Source organism: Takifugu flavidus, chromosome 1 (genome assembly GCF_003711565.1).
Source record: "Takifugu flavidus isolate HTHZ2018 chromosome 1, ASM371156v2, whole genome shotgun sequence".
Classification (NCBI taxonomy): Eukaryota; Metazoa; Chordata; class Actinopteri; order Tetraodontiformes; family Tetraodontidae; genus Takifugu; species Takifugu flavidus.
The window spans coordinates 11459701-11482135 of NC_079520.1; the positions used below are offsets into that span (position 1 = coordinate 11459701).

At 46.0% G+C, this 22435-nt stretch overlaps 1 protein-coding gene and 1 long non-coding RNA gene across 3 annotated transcripts; one reads left to right on the forward strand and one right to left on the reverse strand.

Moving 5' to 3' along the window:
• The first annotated feature begins 760 nt into the window (after positions 1-760).
• On the forward strand, positions 761-22279 carry gsk3ba (glycogen synthase kinase 3 beta, genome duplicate a). 2 transcript variants are annotated; one of them, XM_057035803.1, is made up of 11 exons: positions 761-1626; positions 7897-8090; positions 12469-12552; positions 16473-16583; positions 16898-17028; positions 17312-17418; positions 17554-17651; positions 17756-17863; positions 18682-18868; positions 18994-19092; positions 19372-22279. In XM_057035803.1, exons 1-11 carry the CDS (start codon positions 1539-1541, stop codon positions 19440-19442), a joined length of 1278 nt encoding a protein of 425 aa, XP_056891783.1. In that variant the 5' UTR covers positions 761-1538; the 3' UTR covers positions 19443-22279. The 2 variants fall into 2 exon arrangements, with proteins under 2 accessions (XP_056891783.1, XP_056891793.1); XM_057035813.1 differs by having other exon boundaries at positions 763-1626; positions 17756-17851.
• On the reverse strand, positions 10528-14069 carry LOC130527401 (uncharacterized). Its single transcript, XR_008951026.1, has 4 exons — positions 13819-14069; positions 12319-12624; positions 11576-11702; positions 10528-10739 (listed from the first exon to the last, which is right to left on the reverse strand). It is a non-coding gene; the product is annotated as an uncharacterized LOC130527401 (long non-coding RNA).
• Positions 22280-22435: the final 156 nt, after the last annotated feature.

Consider the following 22435-nt stretch of genomic DNA (forward strand, 5'->3'; position numbering starts at 1 on the left):
GAGAGAGAGAGAGGGTAAGAGAGAGAGAGAAAGAGAGAGCATTAAAAACAAGTAAATCATTCACCAATACTTAATACTTGTTTTATGGGTGGATTGCAACAGTTTGAAATCCTTTTTCAATCACTTTGATTAAAGTAAAATGGGCTCAAGAGAACATAGTTCATCTCATAATAAAGCATCAATATTGCAAGCAAAATGATCCTTAATTTAGGAATTCATTTTACATCCTCACAAAATGCCATTAAATCATTTAGCACACATAAAAAGGAGAGGTATGAGAATGAATATAAAACGAATAATGAGCCATTTGATGCAGGTTTTACATTGCGTGTATGAAACGTCAGCAAGAGAGATAGATTTGTAACTAACATAGCAACAGCATGACCGTCGATACTCTGTGACAGCTGGGTCCATTCGAACTGACAGCCAGGCTCTGGCTCTCCATTGGACGACAGAGCCGTCAATCTTGGGAGAAGACCCGCCCACTGTCCTCGTCGCGGTACGGGAAAAAGCCTTTGAAGTCGTATGGGCGGTGCCAAGAAAATTATGCCATGTGGTGCACGGCAGAGGTTCTCTGATTGGATAATGGAACCACGGGTGACGCCCATTTTTGAAGGATACCTCCTCTGATTGGCTAAATTAGCCACCCCAGATTCGTCGTTTGCGCGTTCACAGTCCTGCCATTCTCTGTCGCCATTTACGTCCGCAGCGCGAGCCTCCTACTCCGGAGAGGAAGCGTGAAGCGACGGCTACGGAAACGGCGTAGTTTACGTGCGTAGTGACAAAGACAGTGAGCCCGAAACCAATGGGGAAGGAATAAAAAAAGAAATTCAGTATCGTCGCACTCCGTGCTTATCAGACCAGCTTTTTCGACTAGAACGCGGCTACGGGGCTTCATTAAAGACACTGAAATATCCGGCGGCAGAGGCAAATTTTGACTCAGCCCGGAAACGTTGAAATCGCTACAGCAGAGCCACTGGCCGATTTTTCCGTTGGAGGGTTTGTAGGCTAGGGTATAGCGAGGGAGCCGCCATGGCAGTCGGATCACAGAGCCTCCACATCGGGATATGAAGAGGAACTGCATGTGCGCGGAACTGACAAGAACGCACCGCTTTTTCGTCTGATCCACACCTTATCCAGCCACTTTAAGATACCATCTCAGCATTCTTCGCCCGTATGGACTCGATATCTCTCTGAGAACGAAATCACAATTGGTTTTATTAGTCGGGGGGCCACAGGGAGAGGCCGGATTCATGACTATTTTAGTTGGAGACGTGTCTTTAAAGGCCCGCTGAGAGAAAACCTGGAGTAAATGATGTTGTGATCGGCTGATGGTGGGAAATAGAAGGCAAATTATTAGGTGACAACGAACTAAAGAAAAGTGCTCGTGGGAAAAAGGGTCAGTTTCTGCCAGTCTTCCTGTAATTATAGTCTTATTAGTTCACTGTCGTCCTTTTTTGGATGAGAAGGTTCGGCGAATCGATCAGTCCTGCCGTTTAACAAGTCAGAGCCGAGAAGAGAGCCAAAGGTGTTGGATCATGTCGGGGCGGCCCAGGACCACATCCTTCGCGGAGAGCTGCAAACCAGTGCCGCAGCCATCGGCATTCGGCAGCATGAAAGTCAGCAGTAAGTACCCGACTGTAATTCTCCTGCAACCTACCCTATTTTTGCATGCAGCAGGCCCATTGTGGGCCAGATGTCCTCACACGACGTCTCGCCTTACCCGGGCTTAAAATGTGTGCAGCTAGCATGACGCTAGCTGGTAGCTTAGCACTGTCATATCTATGTCACTGGCTGAGATTGGCTCCTGCTGAGTGCAACGCTCGGGATGAGCACACGCCGCTGCACTGTGCGCCGCCCTGGTCAGCCTGGCGAGGATTAGCAGGCCGCGCTGGGGCAGGGCCGGGCCGGGCCGGACCGGGCCGGGCCGGAGAAGGTAACGTTGGCATAGTCCTAGGTCAACAGCCAATCCGTTCTCCTTGGATCGCAGATCCGGTGTGATTAGAGTGCAACTGGACCCAGATTCGGGTCGTATACCGGTGTTACTACATAGCAGCAACCGAATGCGTAACAGGGTTAGAGCGATATGGCCGGTCTATTACGCAACGCTCGGATCGGGAGGTACGTCCGTAGTCGAGACCGACGGGATTCTGGACGCGGGTCCAGAGGAGGAGAGCCGGTGCCGATCGTGGGCCAGACGTCGAGACGACTGGAGGGAGTGCCAGAAATCGGGCTAGTGAAGCGGTCCGGTGTCCAGGGCACCGTGGCTGAGGCTGAGAGTGGGGGTCAATGCACACATCTGCTTCATTAGGCTAATTGGAATGATGAAGACGGACATTTCCTTTTCCTGTTCCAAAATTTCCGCCTCATAAACGTGAGAAAATTAATTCTGTAGGTCTCAAGCACAGCTGAGGTGGGGCCGGTTCATTTGTAGCCCTCCAGCACATGCATGGAATTAGCAACAAGCAACTTAACGATATTCTTTGATAAATCTCAATATAAACTATAAAGTGAATGTAAAATGTGCAGACAAATTCAGGAATAAATCATTTAAAATTTTCCTAGAAACCACTGATGCTCATGCGTATGTGACGTGCATCAAAGATTCTCTTCTATTCAAAATGCAAGAACTATGTCCCACTCACTATTTCCAGGCAGTTGTGTTCAATTACATTAAATCATTTTTAAAAAAAAGAGTTGTCACGCTGCATGCAAAATGTTTTGCTGCGAGAGCATAAGAGACTTTGGGCGCAGGAATGTGATGGTTGACTCAAAAGTTCATTGCCATAAACTCTGTTTGTCTCCAAGTAAGGCTCATCTGGACCGCCTTTACATAATGATCAGCCATTACATGATGCCACAGGGGTGAACCATCTAAATGGGTGCTAAATAATTGGATTTTCATTAACAGGTGGTGTTTACCCCTCACAGGAGAGAGAGCGCGCTGGCTGGAGGCTGATGATCAAATGATCTCTCCAGCTGCGTTTGGCATCAGTTTAGACGATGAATCGTTGGATAGACTGAACGGATGTGTGGGTTCTAGTGGCTAGATTCTCATCCCGGTGCCACTGAATATTGACGTAAAGCGTGCGATGACCCGCCCGAGCTGTGAGGCGACCAAGGTGGGACTGGAGCAGAAAGTGGGGGCCTGGTGAGTTCGGCTCAGACTGACCGCTTCTCATTGGCAGCTCGGCTGAAGATGGCCCGGTGCATTTTGGAATAGTGCTCATTGATCTGGATTGTGTTTCCACTGCAGGGTGTGTGGGCCGCACGGTGGTGGCGGTGTCAGCTATATGAGTAACGTTGCGTCATAGTAACATGACACAGGCGCAGCTCGCCAATGCATGCAACCAAGGAAATATGGGATGCAATTAGCAGAAATTACCCCACTGACATTATTTATAAAAATAGAAACAACAGTACAGGACGTTTTAAAGTGGATGTAAAAATGTCCCAGGTTCTGTCCTGAGCTTGGGGTTTCCTTCGTATTTCGGACTCCTCCAAAAGACTTTAAAATGCCCCCAGTTGTGATGGTTCCTCGTGAGGGACTGGTGGCGCGTTGTCGGGGTAGAGAGGTTTATACCCCGGTGAGGGTGAGGATGGGATCCAGCGACGCTGACATTCTGATGCTTGAGCGTTGGTAAGGGACGGAGGCCTCTCCAGCTGTTGTTACTCTGTATAGCGCCACCTCTGGAGGCAGCCTCCCGCTGCCACTCAGATCTGTTCTCCACCACTGGGAGCTGCACTGCTCCCCACCATCCACAGCTGTGGCAGCCCCCCAAACCCAACCTACGCATGTCCTCCGAGCGGTTGGTTGATGCTGAAGGGAATGGGGGGGGGCCAGCGCAGCAGGGAGTGTGAAAGGAGCCACGCTGGTGTGATTAAACAAACCTGTGCAGCAGATATGTCGGCTGGCTAGCATGGGTGGGTTTTTTTGTTTTTTTGGTCTACCCCAGTTTATCTGGTTGCAACATATCTGTTTCCACTGTTGATTTAGCACGGCGCTCGTTTCCTTCATCCACAGATCTGTTTTTGAACCGCTCCTCTGTAAGATAAGGCTCATGTCCTGTGACGCCAAATGCCTCGTTTCCTTTTGTGAACTAAAAAGACCAGACTTATGTCAACTGCTAAGAACATCCTTCCGCCACCTGAAATAGTGTGTGACATTAGCATGACGTCTTCATTATAAATCAAATCTGGGTGGGGCCATGAACCAGTGCATTGTGAAATCCCTAAGTTGTAGGACCATTTTGATTTTTGTAATGTTCAAAGACAGCTGGAATTGTGGGGTCCAGCTTTTAAACCAGCTTTATTTTAGACCTAGCATGTGCGATACCAGGGGGAGGGGAACTAATATGGGACTATTTTTATATTTATTTGCCTTTTACTTTAATTACCACCTACACCTCCCACTAGGCAGCTAGCTAATTTTGCTACATTCCTGGCACATGAGCCCTCTGTCCTTGCTGCATATCCAGTTGTCCTGGTAGAGAAGCAGTCTGGACTTTCAAATTGAACGGGGTTATTGTCAGTGTTGCAGTTGGCGGCAGTATCAGTAGCAACAGGTGTTGCTACCGTATATCAACATGCTTTCTGCTGCATGCTGAGGCACCGGCATGAGCTGGCTGTTCCCCATCTTTGTCAGAGATCAGCTTGATCTATGTTCTTGGTGCTGTTTTTAACCCAAGCTGGCATCACTTTTGCTACCGTGTCAGTGCATCCTCAACTGTGCCACAATGACATCATGCAGACTGTTTAATGGCTATAAGTGCCTTTATATATGGCGACAGAGCAGCTCTACTCTGGAGAGATCGGCCCAGCTCCTCAGGACACCAGAGGATAGAAATGATGGACATGTTGCAGATTACATGACTGTTTCAGCCTCTGGGGACAGCTGGGCACCTTACAGCCAAGTATCATGATTGTTATTTGCATGAAATACATATACTTACTCCATATTGTTAATCTTCTCCACCATCTTTTTGCTGACCTCAAAATATGTGCATTTTGTAGGGGGCTAGTCAGCTGGCCAAGAATGATGCCTGCTTAGCATTTCAAAGCTGTGGCTCTCCTTATTTTCCTCTTGCTCATTACTTCCTCCTTCCTACATTTTGTGTTGAAGAGAACAAAGTGAAGTAATTAGTATCTAAATTTGAAATAAACAGGGCAGACTCAAAAGGCAAGACTAGAGCAGGAGGGACTGATGCCTCTCTGCTCAGTCCACTCTCCATGCAGCAGAGTCCATGCTCCTTCCTTCTGCCTGCTCAGAATTTCACATTCACTCTGATTCACGTTGCTCTGGCCAAGCGCTGTCATCACTGACGCTCCAGAGATGTGATGTTCCAGTGAGGTGTCGCGTCGTTCCATCATTCTCACAACAATGGTGGGACACTGCGCTGTGTCTCCCTGAATGTGTACCTGCTCGCATTAGCATAACACGTGCACGCTGTCGCTCACAGCACAAGCTCCTCCATCCACCAGTTGTTTCTAGGACTGGTGCCGATCCGATCCACTATCTGTATCGGGTTCTCACACCAACAAATTTTACGGATTGGAAACTTCCGAGATGTCTGCTTTACCGTCGTCTGCTGAAATGATTCCACAAGTGTCTCCTGCTGGCTAGTCTGCTAGCTGGCTGCTAACTGTAGAATAGATTTCTTGAATGGAGAGACACAGAGAAGTCTGTTTGCAGCTAGCGGCCTAGCAATGAGCAGCACTGGGGCTAGCAAGCTTTTCCCAATGTTTCTACACAGCTGTGTGGGAATATATCACACTTGAAACACTGCAAAGCAGAACAGCAAGGTGCAATGTTTGGAAAGCCGATATTCTGAGCGGCGGAAGCAGGATGGGATTTTTCCTGATTGTAGAATTTCCTGTTTTTCCCTGACTTCCTTTTCCGACCCCAAACTTACGTCAAGTTGCCTTTTAGGACGTACATTTGTACATGTACCTGTGTATCACAGTCTCATATTAAAGTTAACAGCTCATATTGGAATAGGAACGGAATTGGCAAATACCTAAATTGAGGTACTGGGACCAGATCACAAGTTAAAAAAGTGGATTGGTGCATCCCTATTTAACTATTTTATAAACGGTTTGAAAGTTGCACAGAATCAATAGTGGTCATATCTTATCTGTGACCGCTAGAAAAAAAGAAGCTTTTACATGCGTTTTGGTCGACTTGGTTTCCGTGACAAAGCCGATCACTGGCAGTGACGGTGTCTCACACGTGCTCAGTGCTGCTGCGCTGGCCCCATTGTGCACATGTATGAGTGGAACTCTGCTCTGACCTCAGCTAGTCCTGAATTGACTATCATCGCCTCTGGCCAGAAGTTGTAGGTCCGTCTTTTCTGTGCTGCTTTGAAGCTCAGTGAAAGAGCAGATTTACCTCAACTGGCCCCGTCCACAGCAGCTTTTATTCATTTCGGCTGCATTATGAGGATTCCTCACATAAACTCCAACATGGACACCAACAGTTTAGTTTAATTGCTTGCTCATTGATTTCCAGCACCAGCGTGAGTTCTGCTGTGTGTTACTGTCTCCTTTCTGGGAGATTTTCTCACGGTTTGAGGAAATGTAGAGGCGTTGGAGAAGTGTCCCTGCTGGAATATGTGGGCAGTTATTTTCATCTCTCTCTCTCACTCTATCTCTGTGTCTCTCTCTCTCTCGCACGTGGAAAAAACTATTCTTGTCCTTAGTCCTTAAAGAATCTCTACAATTTCTCTTTGCAGGCTCCTCCTGAACGCACCTCCCCATCTTCCTTTGATCACGTCCATATCTTCAGTAATATAAGTATTGACTGCAGTAAAGGAAGCACACGCGCGACACAGACATGCGATGGACACAAAGACGTCCCAGTTTCGTATAAATCCACCCATCAGCGCGATGTCTTGTTGCCTGAGAGCTGTTAACAAATGGACTTGGGTGTCTGAGCTCCAAAGCTAAAATTGGACATATCGAACAGATCATTTGATTCTCGTATTTGCGTGGGTCCTTTGGCTTCGCTGGGCCTCTTCTTAAAAAAGCGGCTGCAGTTTAAGTGAAGCGCTGCCAGCGGGGAGTGTGGTAGGTGGCAGTATTTAGCGGCAGTGTTTTGTGTGGGAGGGGCTCAATCTAGACCCATTTAGAAGGTGTTTTGCAGAGAAAATGTGCAGTTACGGTTCAACAGCCATGTTTGGTTTCTAAAACTGAGGATGTGAGGATTAAAGTCTAGAGAATGGATCATTATTTCTTACATTTCACTCCATCAGAAACTTTAATGGGCACAAATCTGTAGAATTCTTTCTCCATCCAGGATCTTCTAGTGACACTTTATTGTCATCAAGCTCTATTTCCCAGATTTTAATTGAGCATAAACTGTAAGATTTCGATCTAATCAGTTAGGACCCTAATTATGTCCGTTGCCTCCTCTGTTTGATAATTGAGCTTCTTTTTGCTTCCTGTCATTCTTGGCATACATGCGTGCTGTCAGTGTGTCACATTCCGGTCTCATTCCACCATCTGACATAATTAGTACAAGCTGCTGGATCATCCTTCACACTGAGGGGACACACAGCTAAATGGTGCCTCGGAGTTGATTTGAACCGGCTGTATTGAGATCTGAGTGAGGAATCGTGAGTTTGTGACTGAAACAATCATCTTCGCCAGGAGAAAGGTTAATATAGTTTACTTTTAATTGGTTTTCTTATCTAATAATCAGGGAGGGATGATGAAGAGCATTAGTTTGGCTAAAGCCTTTGAGAACAGCGTTCACGGAGGTGCCCAATCACTGCTCAGCGCTGCTGAAGCTGTTCATCAGGAGACGGTGCTGCTGGAAGAACCGGGTCAGAACCGGGTCAAACGGCTGCAGCGAGAAGAGCTTCTGCATATCTAAATGTTCTCTGCCTCTCTCATTAGGGGATAAAGATGGCAGCAAAGTAACAACAGTCGTGGCCACTCCGGGCCAGGGTCCTGACCGACCACAGGAGGTCAGCTACACAGACACCAAGGTCATCGGAAACGGCTCGTTCGGCGTCGTGTACCAGGCTAAACTGTGTGACTCTGGAGAGCTGGTGGCCATCAAGAAGGTCCTTCAGGATAAAAGGTTTAAGGTAAGACATGCACACAACTCCCCCTAGTTTTGCTTCAGCTTTTACTTCTTCACACAACCTTTCTCAGAGCCTTTACCTCCCTTTGATGTTTGCTGGGTTATTAGTTTTAACCAAACTAGCCAAACTAGAAATGTGTTCATCACAATGAATGCAACAGTTAAAGGAAATCAAATGAACTTTCCATCGAGCTCTGAGCCCAGCAGAACCACCAAAGGTGTCTTGCAGTTTACAGTGGACCGGACAGGAAGTGGTCTGTGTGTACAGCAGAGGGGGGGAGGGGGCTCTTATTTAATAGAAACATACAGGTCACTGATGCTGCTGATTTGAACTGATGTTAAATTGCTGGTTCCCCTCATTTACAGTAATCCTCCTCCTCCCATGGTTGAGCTTCTGCTCATGGTGGTGTGGTTACAGCTCAGTTTAAGTCTTATTCTCAGTCACTAAGTGGAGTTTCTGCTTCATGTGGAGGGATTCATCAGTTTTGTTTCTAAGCAATCAGAATAGAACAGGTTCTGCAGTGATGTGGACGTTCTACTGGTCAGTTATGGTAAAGATGAAGCTCTACATTTATCAGTCTGTCTACATTCTGATCCTTTCCTCTGGTCATGGCCTGGGGATACTGACCAAAGCAGCTGGAACACAAATAAGAACAGTTATTCCAGTGGAGATCTGGGCCCAGCGTTGGTGATAAGGTGCCCAAGCATCTGAGAGGCTTTGAGGGGAGCCAGTTGAGGTTCTTCCGGTATTTGGTTAGGTTGGCTCATCTGGGTGGACCGCATCTGTCCTTTAGCCCCTGGGTGTTCTCCCAGAGGGTCAGGTCAGCGCTTCTCTGTAGAAAATGCTGCCCCACCAAAATGGAACAGAACCGATGGAAGAGAAAGCTGATAAGTGATTATCCAAGCAACAAAACTAGCTTCCTTTTCAAGCTGCACAATGTTCTTGGTCCTCATTTACGATGGTTACGATGATGGTTTCCTCTTGGTTAGCTGCTGATTGCTCTCTGAAACCAGGCAGCTGCTGACTTTAGACATTAACATTGCAGCAATTTTCATGGGATCCAAGGATGGAAATGTGTGAACTGTGTGAAAGTCACAGGCTTTCTGGCATTTTGTTGTGCGTGTTGGATATTGTGAGTCCTGCTGACGGCAGCTTGAGCTGGAATCATCTGACCTGTGAGTCTGGACTGGGGAAATCTCAACTCCACCAGCAGATTTACAGCAGTAGTATTGATGATGGTTGATCAGGAGGCAACTAATGGCTGTGGCTAGCATGGCATTTCAATAGGTTGCATGTTTTAGTAGAGCTGAAGATGATGTGGTTTCAGCTTCTCAATACTTCTGGCTGCCCAGGCGGTCCTCATGAACAGTTCTGTTGGGAAAAATCCAAAGCAAATGAGTGCTAAGACTTTGCACATGACTACCAAGTACACACACGCACGCACACACACACACACACACACACACACACACACCAATATTGTTTTTTATTCCTTCTCCTCTTTGCTGTCTGATTTGCTCTTCATCAGCTGTGATGAGCAGAACCTTGTTAGCCCATTGTGTGTGTGAATGATTTGTCAGTATCTCGTGTACAAGTCAGGCGGAGAAGTCATGTGAGTCGGCTCTGGGTTTGGCCACAGCTGATGAATGTGTCAGACGGTGTTGGTGAACTCACAATCCACTCTTGGTGGATTATGGGAGAGGTTCTCCTCCATCCCATCAGAGGGATCACATATCAGCCTACTGGAAAATGGATGCTTAATGGATTGCTTAAAACTAACACACACACACTCACGCTCTTAGTTAGCATGTGATTGCTAACTCTTACGCAACCTTGGGTTGGTCATTAGGTCATTTTGATGGCATTTAAAAAACAAATTCAACATTCAGCACAAGGGGCAATGAACCACAAGCCTGATTAGTTATTCCTCTCTCTGTTATTGCAAAGCTAAACTCTTGTGTAGCTGCACACTGATGATCATTGGTTGGACAATGTTGGGACCTCTATCTGTATCTATTCTGTCTGTATGAATCTCCATGTGCTCCAGCATCAGGCAAAAGGTCTGAAGTTCTGCAGGTATGAATGTGAGTGTGTGGTTCCTTATGCCAGTCCTGTGATGAACTGGTCAAATGTCCAGGGTCAAAGCTCTCTCTGGTGGAAGCACCAAAGGACACATCAGCCTGGGATCAATTCCAAATGTCAATCAAGTCTGAATTTTCCAGAAAAGACAGAAAAAAACAGGTTAGGTGCGTCTGTAATCTACATCACAGATTTACATAAATGGTTATCTACCTCTGTTGTGGGCATCTTCTCTTTTGCATCTAACACTAGTAGAACTTAAGATATTTAAATTATTTCCATTTATCTTACGTGACAGTCCAATAAAACGCATGTAATGGAAGCCTGTTGGGACCGTTTAAACCTTGATAATTATCGGCAGTTGGATAATAAGAAGTCTAAAAAAAAGTTTACCAGAAGGTGATGAGATCTTGTGTGTGTGCGCATGCATGTGTGTGAGCTTGGCCGTGTGCTGGGCTCCCAACAGGCTGTGTATGGTGAGGGGTCAGCAGTGGGACGGGAGCTGGACAGGCCTTCACTCGTATGCTGGCAACGCCTCTATAGTGGGGATGACCAGGTTGGTGTCATCCAGCCCTGTAAACGTAAACAGGAGGATGGGAATGTCCGTTTGTGCTCCACCATTCAGGACTCTGAGCTTAACATCTTAATGACTAAACCTTTTCATTATCTCTGGACTAAAAAAGTATTCTGAAGATGCTCAAGGCTTCAGAATATAATGCTGCATGTTAATAACTTTATTGTAGCCTCTTCTGCAAGAAGAGGAAGGAGGGTGAAGGGAATCCCCAAACTATAACTATTTCTCTGAACAGCGGCATTATAAACACAGTTAAATATGTAGGTTCTGTTTGCTTGAGTGGAGCTTCCTCCCACATGACTAAACCTTCTCAGGAGACTTTCTGATCTGAGTTCTGATCTTGTTGCCTTTAGGCGCGTTTCCACTGCAGGAACTTCAGGGTGATTTTACGTCACCGTTGGTGCGTGTCTCCACTGCAAGAACCCCCCCCCCCTCCACCCCCAACAGCCATTTACAGGACCTTTTATGGGGCCTCACTCAGTTACTACTGTTAAATGCACTTGGATTTACATGATTTTTTCTAGCTGCTCATCAATTAGTGGCTCTAAATAAGCTGATAATTGATCAAGTGATGGAGCAACAGGTCTATTTAAAGAACTTGTTTATTTACTGTATACACTTGTGTACTATTGAATACTGTTGCCTTTTTTGCCCATGTTGGAAAATCTTTGCCCCAAACGGCCGGAGCTGAACAGGTTGAACATCATTGACCTCTCTTGGACATTCAAGACTGACAAAGTTCAGAGTTAATCAGGAGAAAATAACTTGATATAGAAATAATGGACGTAACAACTTTACTTAGTGTAATTAAATTACTTAAATGTAATTTAATTACCTTTCTGTAACAAGTATCCTGCACTGCAGATTCCACATCGCTGACAAAAAATGTATCGTCATCACTTCTTAGGAGTAAATGAGCCAGACAAAACACAAGCCATCCTCAGTCTCTGTAACAGGAGCATCTGCAGAAAGTTTTAAAAAGATGGTGAGGTATTGATCGAATTGGGGAGTTAAGACATTATGGCCTGTCCTATAAAGTGCATAAAAGGCAAAATATTGGCTGATCTGAAGTTCCCGAACAGATGGGCAGAAACTCAAAAACTCGTTCTCGTTCTGCAGTTTCCGAACTGTCCATGTTTCCGTGAGGGGAGCAGCCCTGTTTGTGTCAGCAGTGCACCGCGTTTGTCTGAACAGGAAGTGATGGGCTGTGGTGTCACATCGCAGCACCACCAAGCACCACATACGCCTGGTATCGGCCCCATACCAGGCTTATGTGGTATCGGCCCCATACCAGGCTTATGTGGTATCGGCCCCATACCAGGCTTATGTGGTATCGGCCCCATACCAGGCTTATGTGGTATCGGCCCCATACCAGGCGTACACAGGACCCTCAAGAAGAGAGGAATGGTTCCTGTAAAAGCTATTGCTATTTACCAGCATCTCTCACAGTGAAAACACACTTTATTTCTTTGTCGTCATCAAATGCGTGAACATATTCTTTCCGACTGGCTTTGATCAGGGTGACTATATGTTGTGGATTCATTTGAAACACCTCTGCCTCCTCTACTAGAGCTTTACCTTCTATATATCTCGTAGGGTTGCTGGTTGTGTGCTTCACTACGGTTGTTCTGATGTGAATGTGCACAGTCCAATAAATACCAGCAGCTCTTCTGCTGTCACGTCCACACGCTGAATCCACTGTCTCTCTTTCTCTTCTGTATTTTGTAGAACCGTGAGCTGCAGATCATGAGAAAGTTGGACCACTGCAACATCGTCCGTCTGCGGTACTTCTTCTACTCCAGCGGAGACAAGGTCAGTTGCCTCACAATGCTGCTTCTTTGAGTTCATCTCTTTCATCACTTTCAAGATGTTTGGTCACTACAACTGGAAAATATGGGCAGCGAATCAAGAAAAATGGAAGATTGGATATTTCACAGCAAATAAATGAAGTAGTAGTTAAGTGTTGTATTTTATATGCTATGGTATCTACACACAACCATGCTAAAAAACCCTTCTGTCCAGTTTTTTTGCTAAGTTACATTGTGACTCATGTTATAGATTGGTGTTTTTAGAAGCCACAGCCTATTGTTGTGTTGTGTTGATGGGTTGGAACATCTTAGACTCTTATTACACCTCTGACTTCACCAGAGATAGCAGATAAATCCATCCCCAACAAAGAGCCTAAAGATGTGGAAGACGGAGACTTCATAATGGAAAACAATACTTCTGTTTCTCTTTGTTCTGTGCCTGAAGCTGTAGTTCTATTGCACATCATTTCTCTGTCTCTGGGGTTAATCCAGGGTTAAGACCAAGGTGCTTAACTTGGGTGCAATCATGGGAAGTCATGATCAGCTGACTGACTGGCTGCATGTAATGGTGATCAAGTACCATTATAACAGTGTTAAGCTTTTCTCAGTCCAACTAGCAACCTGTATATCTTGGTAGCAAGCGCCATCTAAGAGCAGTTTTGACGTTCGCCGATGCTCTAAAATCATTTACGCCACAATCGTCATCAAATCTGGATGTTTGTGCTAAAGAATCTTCTCTGTTTGAGATGCTTTGAAGCCTCATTACTGCCAACTACTGGCCTTGCACGTCTACTACACCACATCCGTGTGCACAGAGATCATTTTCCATATGTGGCGCCTCTGCACAAGGAACAAGGAAAAAAATCTAAAAACGTTGTGTCAATGGGGTTCTGTGTCAGTTGTTTCTTGCTAAGCCTCATTTTAGTTGTGAGATTTCACAACGGTTTCTCAAAGGAAACCCCGGGCAGGTGAGGCCTTGTGCTGCTCTGTTAAATTTATTACTGAATCGCTGATCAATTTTGTGTAGAAAAGGCTTCAGTTAATCATTGGAGGAGTTCTGGTAACTACAAGGCTCAACTGTGTCGATCAATAAGTTGACAAACTGGCAGCATTCCATGTGTTGGATAGCGACACAAAGTTGCTGGGACCTAATTGTGACGAATGCATTCATGTTGCACCCTTAATAAGGTGGGGGGGGGAGGAGCTAGACAATTGATAAGGAGAGGTAGGGGTTGCGTTTATAGAGATAGAAGGTTAATTATAGACTTACCCAATCCGCTCCACCCTCTCTCCACCCCCTCGTCTATGCCATGTGCTGGCTCACCTCAGCCTTTTCTTGATATATTGACACTCCCACAGCAAAGACGTCTCAATAATCCATCGCTTTTCCTTTAAGGCCGTTGTTTAGACAAACACATTAGCCCTTATGTCCTTTTCAGCTGCTCCGGTTTAGCGCCCAGGGGGCTCCCACTGAGGGAAGAAGGGGCCACAGAAGCAGACAATATTAATGTTGTGTTAAGAACGGTGCATTTAAAGGCAAGTGGATGGAACAGAGAAGAGGGAGGAGGAGCTGAGATAAGGACCGGTTGGGTGCTTGTGTGTGGGGGGGGAGTGTCCTGATTGGAGGAACATTGAGCCAGGCCAGAGCTTCTATTGCTGTAGCAGTCAGAATGCTCAGGTGGACTTGCGTAACCTCTGACATGTGGTGGACTTGACACACAGTGTGCACTTTTACCCTTTAACCACTTGTATAATAGTGTTCATACAGGAGGCCGCAGGTCCTGACGACACAGGCAGGCAGCTCAACAGTAGAAATGAAGTGGAAATATGCAGTCATCAATACGGTCCAGTAAATAAGCTTAATCATAGCTCAACATCAGCTGACACTGTCTGGTCACATGACACCACACGTATTCATCTGTCCTGCTCTTTAATTGGCTCCCCGTCAGCAGTTTCTAAATCTACTTCATAACAAATCATACATGATTTATGTTGTTTGTGATGTTCTGGATTTGTTTAAGCGGCTTCTTAGGTCCCGACTCTTAAATGAAAGCGTTCCTGTCCCGGTCACACAATCCCACCTGGTCTAATGAGCTGCACTTGTGCAACCTGACACGCACACTAATCACGGCTCAGCCAGCGTCTTGAGCGATATGATGACTTTTAGCGGGCTGAGCCAGTGGTTCAGGTGCAAGCCGTGTTCTTAGCAAATTAGAGCCTGAATTATTCAAGTTGGAAAGCGCGAGGAGCCAATCAGCCCGTCTGGGAACAAGCCAAGGAAGTGGCTTTGTAGAGGCAGGAAGTGAGTCATCGCTGTTGCTAGGCTAAATATAGCTTCAGTGGTGGTGGCAGGGGTGCTGCTCCTATTCGTCAATGATATTATCAATTGGTAGTTTTGCTGGTTGAACACGTGCACACACACCAGTGGTTCGAGCCACTGGTGTGTGTGCACGTCTGTAAGCTGTTGGGGAGGACGAGCACGGTTAACTCTGACAGGAGGGGAGCGTGTTCCCTATTCTGCCTGGTAACTTCGTGCAATTCCAGCTTACTCATGCTTCCGTGCACGCTGCCTATTACTGAGCTGCACGTTGGCTGTTAATGCTAACAGGGGGCAGAGGGTAGGAAACTCTGGGTGTCTGAAAATAAACTCGATCTTTTCAGTGAATGCCAAACCCCACATTTTCATTCATTCTGTTAAATGTAATTTTTTGTGATAGAGAATAATCAGGTCATAGAATAATTTATTATTTTTTCCCTAATGTAAAAAGTCATGCAAGGGAGAGTCTTTGAACTATTAAATAACAAATCTTTTAAATAATTTACAGTTGATCCACCCATTGAAGGAAAAGTGTACATTTGTCTTGTGCAAGTAACTTTCTCCTCAGAAACAGTTGTTCACACACTCCTCAGCATGAACCTTCTGGTCTCAGTGTTCAATGGGCGCTGTTGAAGATTTATTTCTGAAAATTTGCAGCCATCTGGCAGTTTTGGAACGTTGTCTTGAATAAATGTGAAATGTGTAGGAAGAAGTCTATAGTAAACAAGCTGGCCAGTCACGCTGCTTACGGTGCCGCTAAGCAGTTATATTTTTGTGGAAGGTGAATGTTTTGATGCAGAACTTAGTCTTTTTATCTTATGTTTAGCCCCGAATAAATCGTGTTTTTACTTCCTCATTGCAAATCTAGAATAATTTGTCCACATTTTTTAGGAAATCCTAAATGCAAGCACGCTGTGATCGTCACTGTGGGATCCAGCCTCCTTTTGGTCCCTTTTTTGGGTGATTTAATTGAAGGATACAGAAAAAGTCCTTAAGAGCATCCTGCTGCCCCCCCCCCCCCCCCCCTCCTCCCTCCCCGAGCTGACTCAAAGTATCTTCTAAAGTCTCAGCTGTTCAATCGGACAAACTCCCGCTGGCATTCCCTCGTGAGGATGTGAGCGAACGTTCCACAGTGACGGAACGTGAGTGTAAATCGCACTACCCAAAGAGCAAGCTCACGAGAATCAGCCGATGAGTCAGGGCTCCGTGCCTCCGGTCAGAATCAAAGGAAGTCCGAGAATAATTGGGCGGATACCAGAAGACATAGCATCCTTTCAGGGTCAGTGTGCTGCAGTCGACGTGCACAAGCCCGCCCACTGACACGGGCCTCGTCCAACCAGGAAATGAGGAAATGATATCATTGTCTGTGGCTGCAGTTGGAACAGACCATTTATAATGCACGTTGTTGTGTTTCCTGTCTTCAGGGGAAGAATCCTATACAATGGATTCACAGTGTCAAAGCAAAAGACCCAAATCTTTTCCCTGGAAATGACTTATCATGCACATATTGGCATATTGTACATGCTAATTGCATGCTAATATACATGCTAATTGCATATAATGACTGGTGTTGACTATAATAACCCAGATTGGCTTCATTTCCACAGAAAGATGAAGTGTATCTGAACTTGGTTCTGGATTACGTTCCTGAGACGGTGTACAGAGTGGCGAGACACTACAGCCGAGCCAAGCAGACCCTGCCCATGGTTTATGTCAAGGTACACAGCCTCTGTATTGTTGTCCTTCACCACCACATGACAGGCATTATACGATCAAACCTTCACACGTGTGAGGGGAAAATTCAACTCTACACCACATCAGCCTCAATGTGTTTCTAATAAATAACTAACAAAAAAACAAACAGCACTGTTAATTCCATCCACCTGGGTAGAAGTAAACATTTAGATCCCACACATGAACAGAAAGCATTTTTGGAACTTCTCTCTTTCTGAATCCTTGTTATTCTTGATAACACCTGACCCACAGGCCCTTGTTAACGTGGTCTTAACCTGCACATGTTTTCTTTGCTTAGTTGTACATGTACCAGCTGTTCAGGAGTCTGGCCTACATCCATTCGTTTGGGATCTGCCATCGAGACATCAAGCCCCAAAATCTGCTGCTGGATCCAGAGACGGCTGTTCTGAAACTCTGCGACTTTGGCAGGTGAGGAGTTATTCTGTTACCACATCTAAGGGAGATGGTCTGAGGAAAAATGGGCATTTGTGGATCTGCACACGTAGTTAGCGTAGCTAGACAAGACTGAAAAGTACTGGAAAAGTTAGGAGTGACAGTCAGAAAGTAACTAAAATGCTCACTAGAACTTGGGTTTAATGTGGACACACTGCACCTGAACCATAGACCGAGTTGCAATTGAGTAAAAAATGTTTTCTTTAAGTCACATTTTTGCTTTTTAAATAATAATGGTGTGTTTCCAATGTGTTTTCAGTGCTAAGCAGCTGGTCCGTGGGGAGCCGAACGTGTCCTACATCTGCTCTCGCTACTATCGAGCCCCTGAGCTCATCTTCGGTGCCACCGACTACACCTCCAGCATAGGTAAGCTCTCTGCAGCTGTCAGCATTTGGACTGGGAGCAACCCTCCAGAGGTTAAACGGAGCATATGACGGAGCTCAGTGAGGATTGTGACTGTTTGTAGCAGGCGTCCACATGATGTTTGTCTGTTTTCCTCAGACGTGTGGTCGGCCGGCTGCGTGCTGGCAGAACTTTTATTAGGACAGCCAATCTTTCCTGGTGACAGTGGAGTGGATCAGTTGGTTGAAATCATCAAGGTATTGCTGGAGTCACCATCAGCCTGTCAAGGCTTCTGTTTCTTCAAGGCAAAATGCTAGATTGATTTTTTTGTTTGTTTGTTTGTTTGTTCTTTTCTCTTCAGGTTCTGGGCACACCGACCCGGGAGCAGATCAGAGAGATGAACCCCAACTACACCGAGTTCAAGTTTCCTCAAATCAAGGCACACCCTTGGACTAAGGTGAGTCAGCAGGTACAAGAACCCTTTTACTTCTCTCTTTTACGTTTATGTGTTGTGATGACTGAACATGTTATTCCACAGCCCTCCGCATCAGCCACCAACAAAGAAATAATTAAACTGGTGACCTGCTGAATAGTTTTTCTCAGACAACTGTGATTTTTTTTTTTGTGTGTGTGTGTTTTGAATAGTGGACAAAAGGCAGATATTATCAGTCAGTTTCTATTGAGTGAAGATAGATAGATAGAAAACTTTGTGGTCACAACAAAGTACATTTTACCTGAAATGGTTCCGTAGACAGTACAATTGCAGAGATTTGCAGCAGGAAAACGAGATTATACATCCATCAAGATGAAAAAAGTGGTTTGTGCTTCATATCTGAAGCAGCACAGTGGATCTGACAGAGTCTGTGCCGCTCACTCACTCTCTATTTTACTCTCAGTCTGAGACTCACTGAGATTCACTGCGTCATGTTCTCCTTTTGGCGTGTGCTTGAAGCCTTTGGGAAACTAAAACAGATGGGAAACCGTGAAGGGACATTCTGTCGAGCTGGCGTCCCCTCAGCGGTCCCACCCACAGCTGTTGCTACAGTGTCACCAGGCACTATCAGGGCTTCCTGTCCACTCTGGCGCCCTGCTCTGGTTACTTTGCGCAACTGCATCTTGTTAGTCCTTCTGCACTAGCTAGCACTGTTTTTTGAATATATACAGCATATAAAAAATTATGTTTATCCCGATTGCACTAGGCTGTGCACAAATAAATGATTTAGCAAAGTTGACACAGAGCTGTAGACTTCATATGAGTGGTGATGTCCTATCTTTTTGTCTGTTCAGGTATTCCGACCACGTACACCCCCCGAGGCCATTGCCCTGTGCTCTCGCCTGCTCGAGTACACACCCACAGCCCGCCTCACGCCCTTAGAGGCCTGTGCACACTCATTCTTTGACGAGCTGCGTGACCCCAACATCAAACTGCCCAATGGGAGAGAGAAGCCATCGCTTTTCAATTTCACCACCCAGGGTACACTTACATGAACACTTGAATTGATTTTGCCACTTGTTGCTTGTGTCTGCTGTGTGATGTCATGTTATAACTTGTCCAGAAGTTTGGCAGGCGACCATTCAAATCTGTTGGCTTTTCCCCAGAGTTATCCAGTAATCCATCTTTGGCCTCCATACTCATCCCTGCCCACGCCCGCAGCCAGGCCGCAGCTTCTACTCCGACCAATCCATCTTCCACCACAGGTCAGAGCCATGCCTCCTACAATTAGAGGATTTTCTTATGGAACCAGAGTTTGTCAATTAGTGCCAGATTGTCGGACAGGTAAAGGGGAAATTAATCACATGGTTGTTAGTAATTATTTTCTGTAATTCTCAAAATAAAGTTCTCTAATCCAACAGGGGAAGCACATGTTTACTTTTGGACTTGTGGAATGTTTTATTTGTTATATTTGCCACAATTTCTGTTAAAGTGTCTTAACTTTGCCTTTTCCGTAAATGATTATTTCCTCTCCCCGCCCATAGATGGCAGCAGCACAGAGCGTGGTCCCAGCACCACCACCGCCTCTGCCTCGGCCTCCAACGCCACCTCCTGAGCACAAGGACCACCCGCCCTGCCCCAGTCTCAGCCCCAGCCCACGGCCTCTCCATTGCCCCGGCCCGGGGATGAGCTCTGCTCTGCCCTGCTCTCCTCCCCGACAGCAGCAGAGCGACGCTGACGCAGTCCTGGTTCAACAGCTCGCCAACAGCCCCACGCCACGACCACAAAGCCACGCATTCTTCCACTGCCCATCATCCCGCTGTTTGTACTCTAGTCCATCCTTCGACGCCTTCCACAGCTTTCCACTGGGGCAGATCAGAGCAGTGCGGGGCCAGAGGTGTTGTTTACTGTACTCTTGTTTAAAGTACGCTGTACTTGTCTTCACAGTGGTAGCCTGGTAATGTTTGTAAGAGGACAATCTGTAGTAAAGGTCCGAAGCTGATCCCTGTGGTCCTCTTCCTGTCTCTCCGGCCCCCTTTAGCTCCTGGATTCTTTTTAATTGCAGCCTCATCTATGTCCCCTCCACCCCAGTTCCTCCTGTATTGCATGGCCTGAGTATGTTTAGGATCAGCTGTGAGGGCAGGCGGGAGCCCCCCCTCCCCAAATCCTCATCTTTGCCTTTCCCAGACAAGGCCGGCGCTAGAGGCTGATGCACGGGACACACGCATGCACTCAGGCATACACACAGACTCACACACTTGGTTGCATGATGATCCCTGTGTGTGGGGGTGGGTGTGTGTGTGGGTGGGTGGGTGCTTGGAAACAGTTCACTTGTGAATCTAGAAGTGGGGGGGGGGGCAGCTTTTGGGATTCCATTTCTTGGCTTGGGGTTGTTTTTAAATGGTTCACATGCTGTTTTACCTGACCTTGTTTTAATGAGTTTGTTTTGTACTCCTGGGCAGACGTGCGATGGATGTGAAATGTATCTGGTCCTGTGTGGTTGTATGATATATACATACAAAACAAGACACGCATACATACACAGTTTATATATTACTTTCCCTTATGTATAAAAGTATATATAGATATATGTATATTAACTGCATTGGTTCACGAATCATCTCTGGTGAGCTCCTGGGTGCGGCAGGGCAGCAGCAATATTTGCTGCTGCATAAAGACAATAGATCAGTTGGTGTTTGAGTTCTTGCTGGAGTGCTGATTCCAGCAGCCACTCTCCTGTTTCTCTTGTATCGTCGCTACTCGGGCTCTAAGTGGACTGAGAGCATCGCTCTCGTCTCCGTCTTCGTACCTGTCTGTAACAGTGTTCCTGTGGCAGAGCAGCGTCTGGACAAATGGTTCCACTTGTCTGGTTCCTCCTCTCTTTGTGTCTATGTGAAGAATTTAAGCTGTTTGACAATTCCCCCAACTCTCCGAGAAGCACCCGGAAGTGGCGTTCCCTGGCTCCCCTGGCTGAAGCATTAGCCTAGCGCCTTTCTCCCCACCTACCAAACACAGCGCCACCCGGTACCGTCTATGGAAGCGTCTTATTTACAGAGGAATGCACGCTATGTTTGGAGAAAAAAGAGAAGGAAGAGCAGGATTTGTATATACAATATAAATGCTCCTCACCAAAATTATTACTTGTATGTTGGTTTTTTTATGTTATTTTTTTCCATGTTGTGTTCAAGGTATGTATATATGCAGACCCATGTGCTGTTGATGAGCAAAAACAAAGATAACGAATGGTAGGAAAAAAAACAAACAGAATCAGGGCAGAACTGATGTTGTTTATGGATATTGTAGACTATGATCAGCTTTATCCAGCCATATGTTCAATCTTACCTGTACAGTACAGTAGATGACAGCTGTATTATTGTAACAAGAACTAGTCATGTATAGTGTAACTATAGTTTGGAGTGCCTTTGCTTTCATACACCTCCGCCTTGCCCCCCTCCCACCATCCCCTCCCACGTCCCAATATTGTGGCTCTCCTTTGGTGCTGTTGAATGTCCCGCGAACCCTAGAAGACACGCTCAATCTTCCTCCACGCGCACCTCCTCCCCCCTTTTTCATTGCACATTTAATGTAAAATACAGATGTTGTTACTTGTAAGGCCTATTTTCTTTAACTGAAAATACAGTAGACACGTGTTTATTTTAAATGTTTTATCTCGGACACACGTGCAACGTGTGCATGTGGCAGTCCTGACGGGGACTCCGGGGCATGAAGTGTGTACAGCAGGGAGGGGGAGGTGTCGTGGACTGCAGCAGGGGTCTTAAAAAAGCCTCTTTAATACTGTATATATTGGATACAGTACAGTTTCTGTATTACTCAGTGTTGGTTCTGTTACCAAAGCCAGACTAAGATGTAGTTGTGATGAGCCATCCTCAGATGCAGTCCTGTGTTCCGTCTCCTCCGCTCACCTCGGATTATTCTGCTCTTTTTGTTTGTTTTTTTTCTGTCCTGCCTCCTCTCTCCTCACCCTGCTTATTCTGGGGAGGGGGTTCAGTAGCACCCGAGGGGCCTGGTCACTTAGCCTCTCCTGTCTCCTTGCTCGCTGTAATTTTGCATCCATGAACGTGTCGCTTCCACAACACTTTGACCACCTCAGCCTACCCATGAGTTCAGTTGATGAACCCACAATGGTTACCAGAAAAGAGTAGTGTGTATGCTGGTAGGATATAATATACCAGTATATGCACTGTTTTCATATAACTGGGCTCGACTGGGGTTGAAGAAAAGAGAAATCATACAGAATACTGCATAAACACCCCTAATAACAGTACTACTACTTGAATGCCTCTGTTTGTGACTGATACTTTTTTTTGTCCTGTGAAGGTATGCTAAATGTGCACCTCTGTAAATATTCCCTCTGCGTGCTCTGAGGAATAGTTCCCTGGTACTGTAATTTGCATTAAATAAAGAGTAGGATAGCCTGGAAATGATCAAAAACGGTGTTTTGTCTTCTGTCATTCGCTTCAAATGGACAAAAAGCCGCTCCCAAATCCTCCCTCACTGGGCCCACGTGTTCACTCCTGTGACGTTTGATGCTAAAACCTCAGGTTGACCTTTGTTTGCATTTGTCTCACAGCAATTAAAAATGCACCT

Coding starts and splice junctions, on each gene's coding strand:
- gsk3ba (XM_057035803.1), top strand. CDS start 1,539: ATGTCGGGGCGGCCCAGGACCACATCCTTCGCGGAGAGCTGCAAACCA. Junction 17,652..17,755: donor AGTTGGTTGAAATCATCAAG/GTATTGCTGGAG, acceptor TTTTCTCTTCAG/GTTCTGGGCACACCGACCCG. Junction 17,864..18,681: donor GGACTAAGGTGAGTCAGCAG/GTACAAGAACCC, acceptor TTGTCTGTTCAG/GTATTCCGACCACGTACACC.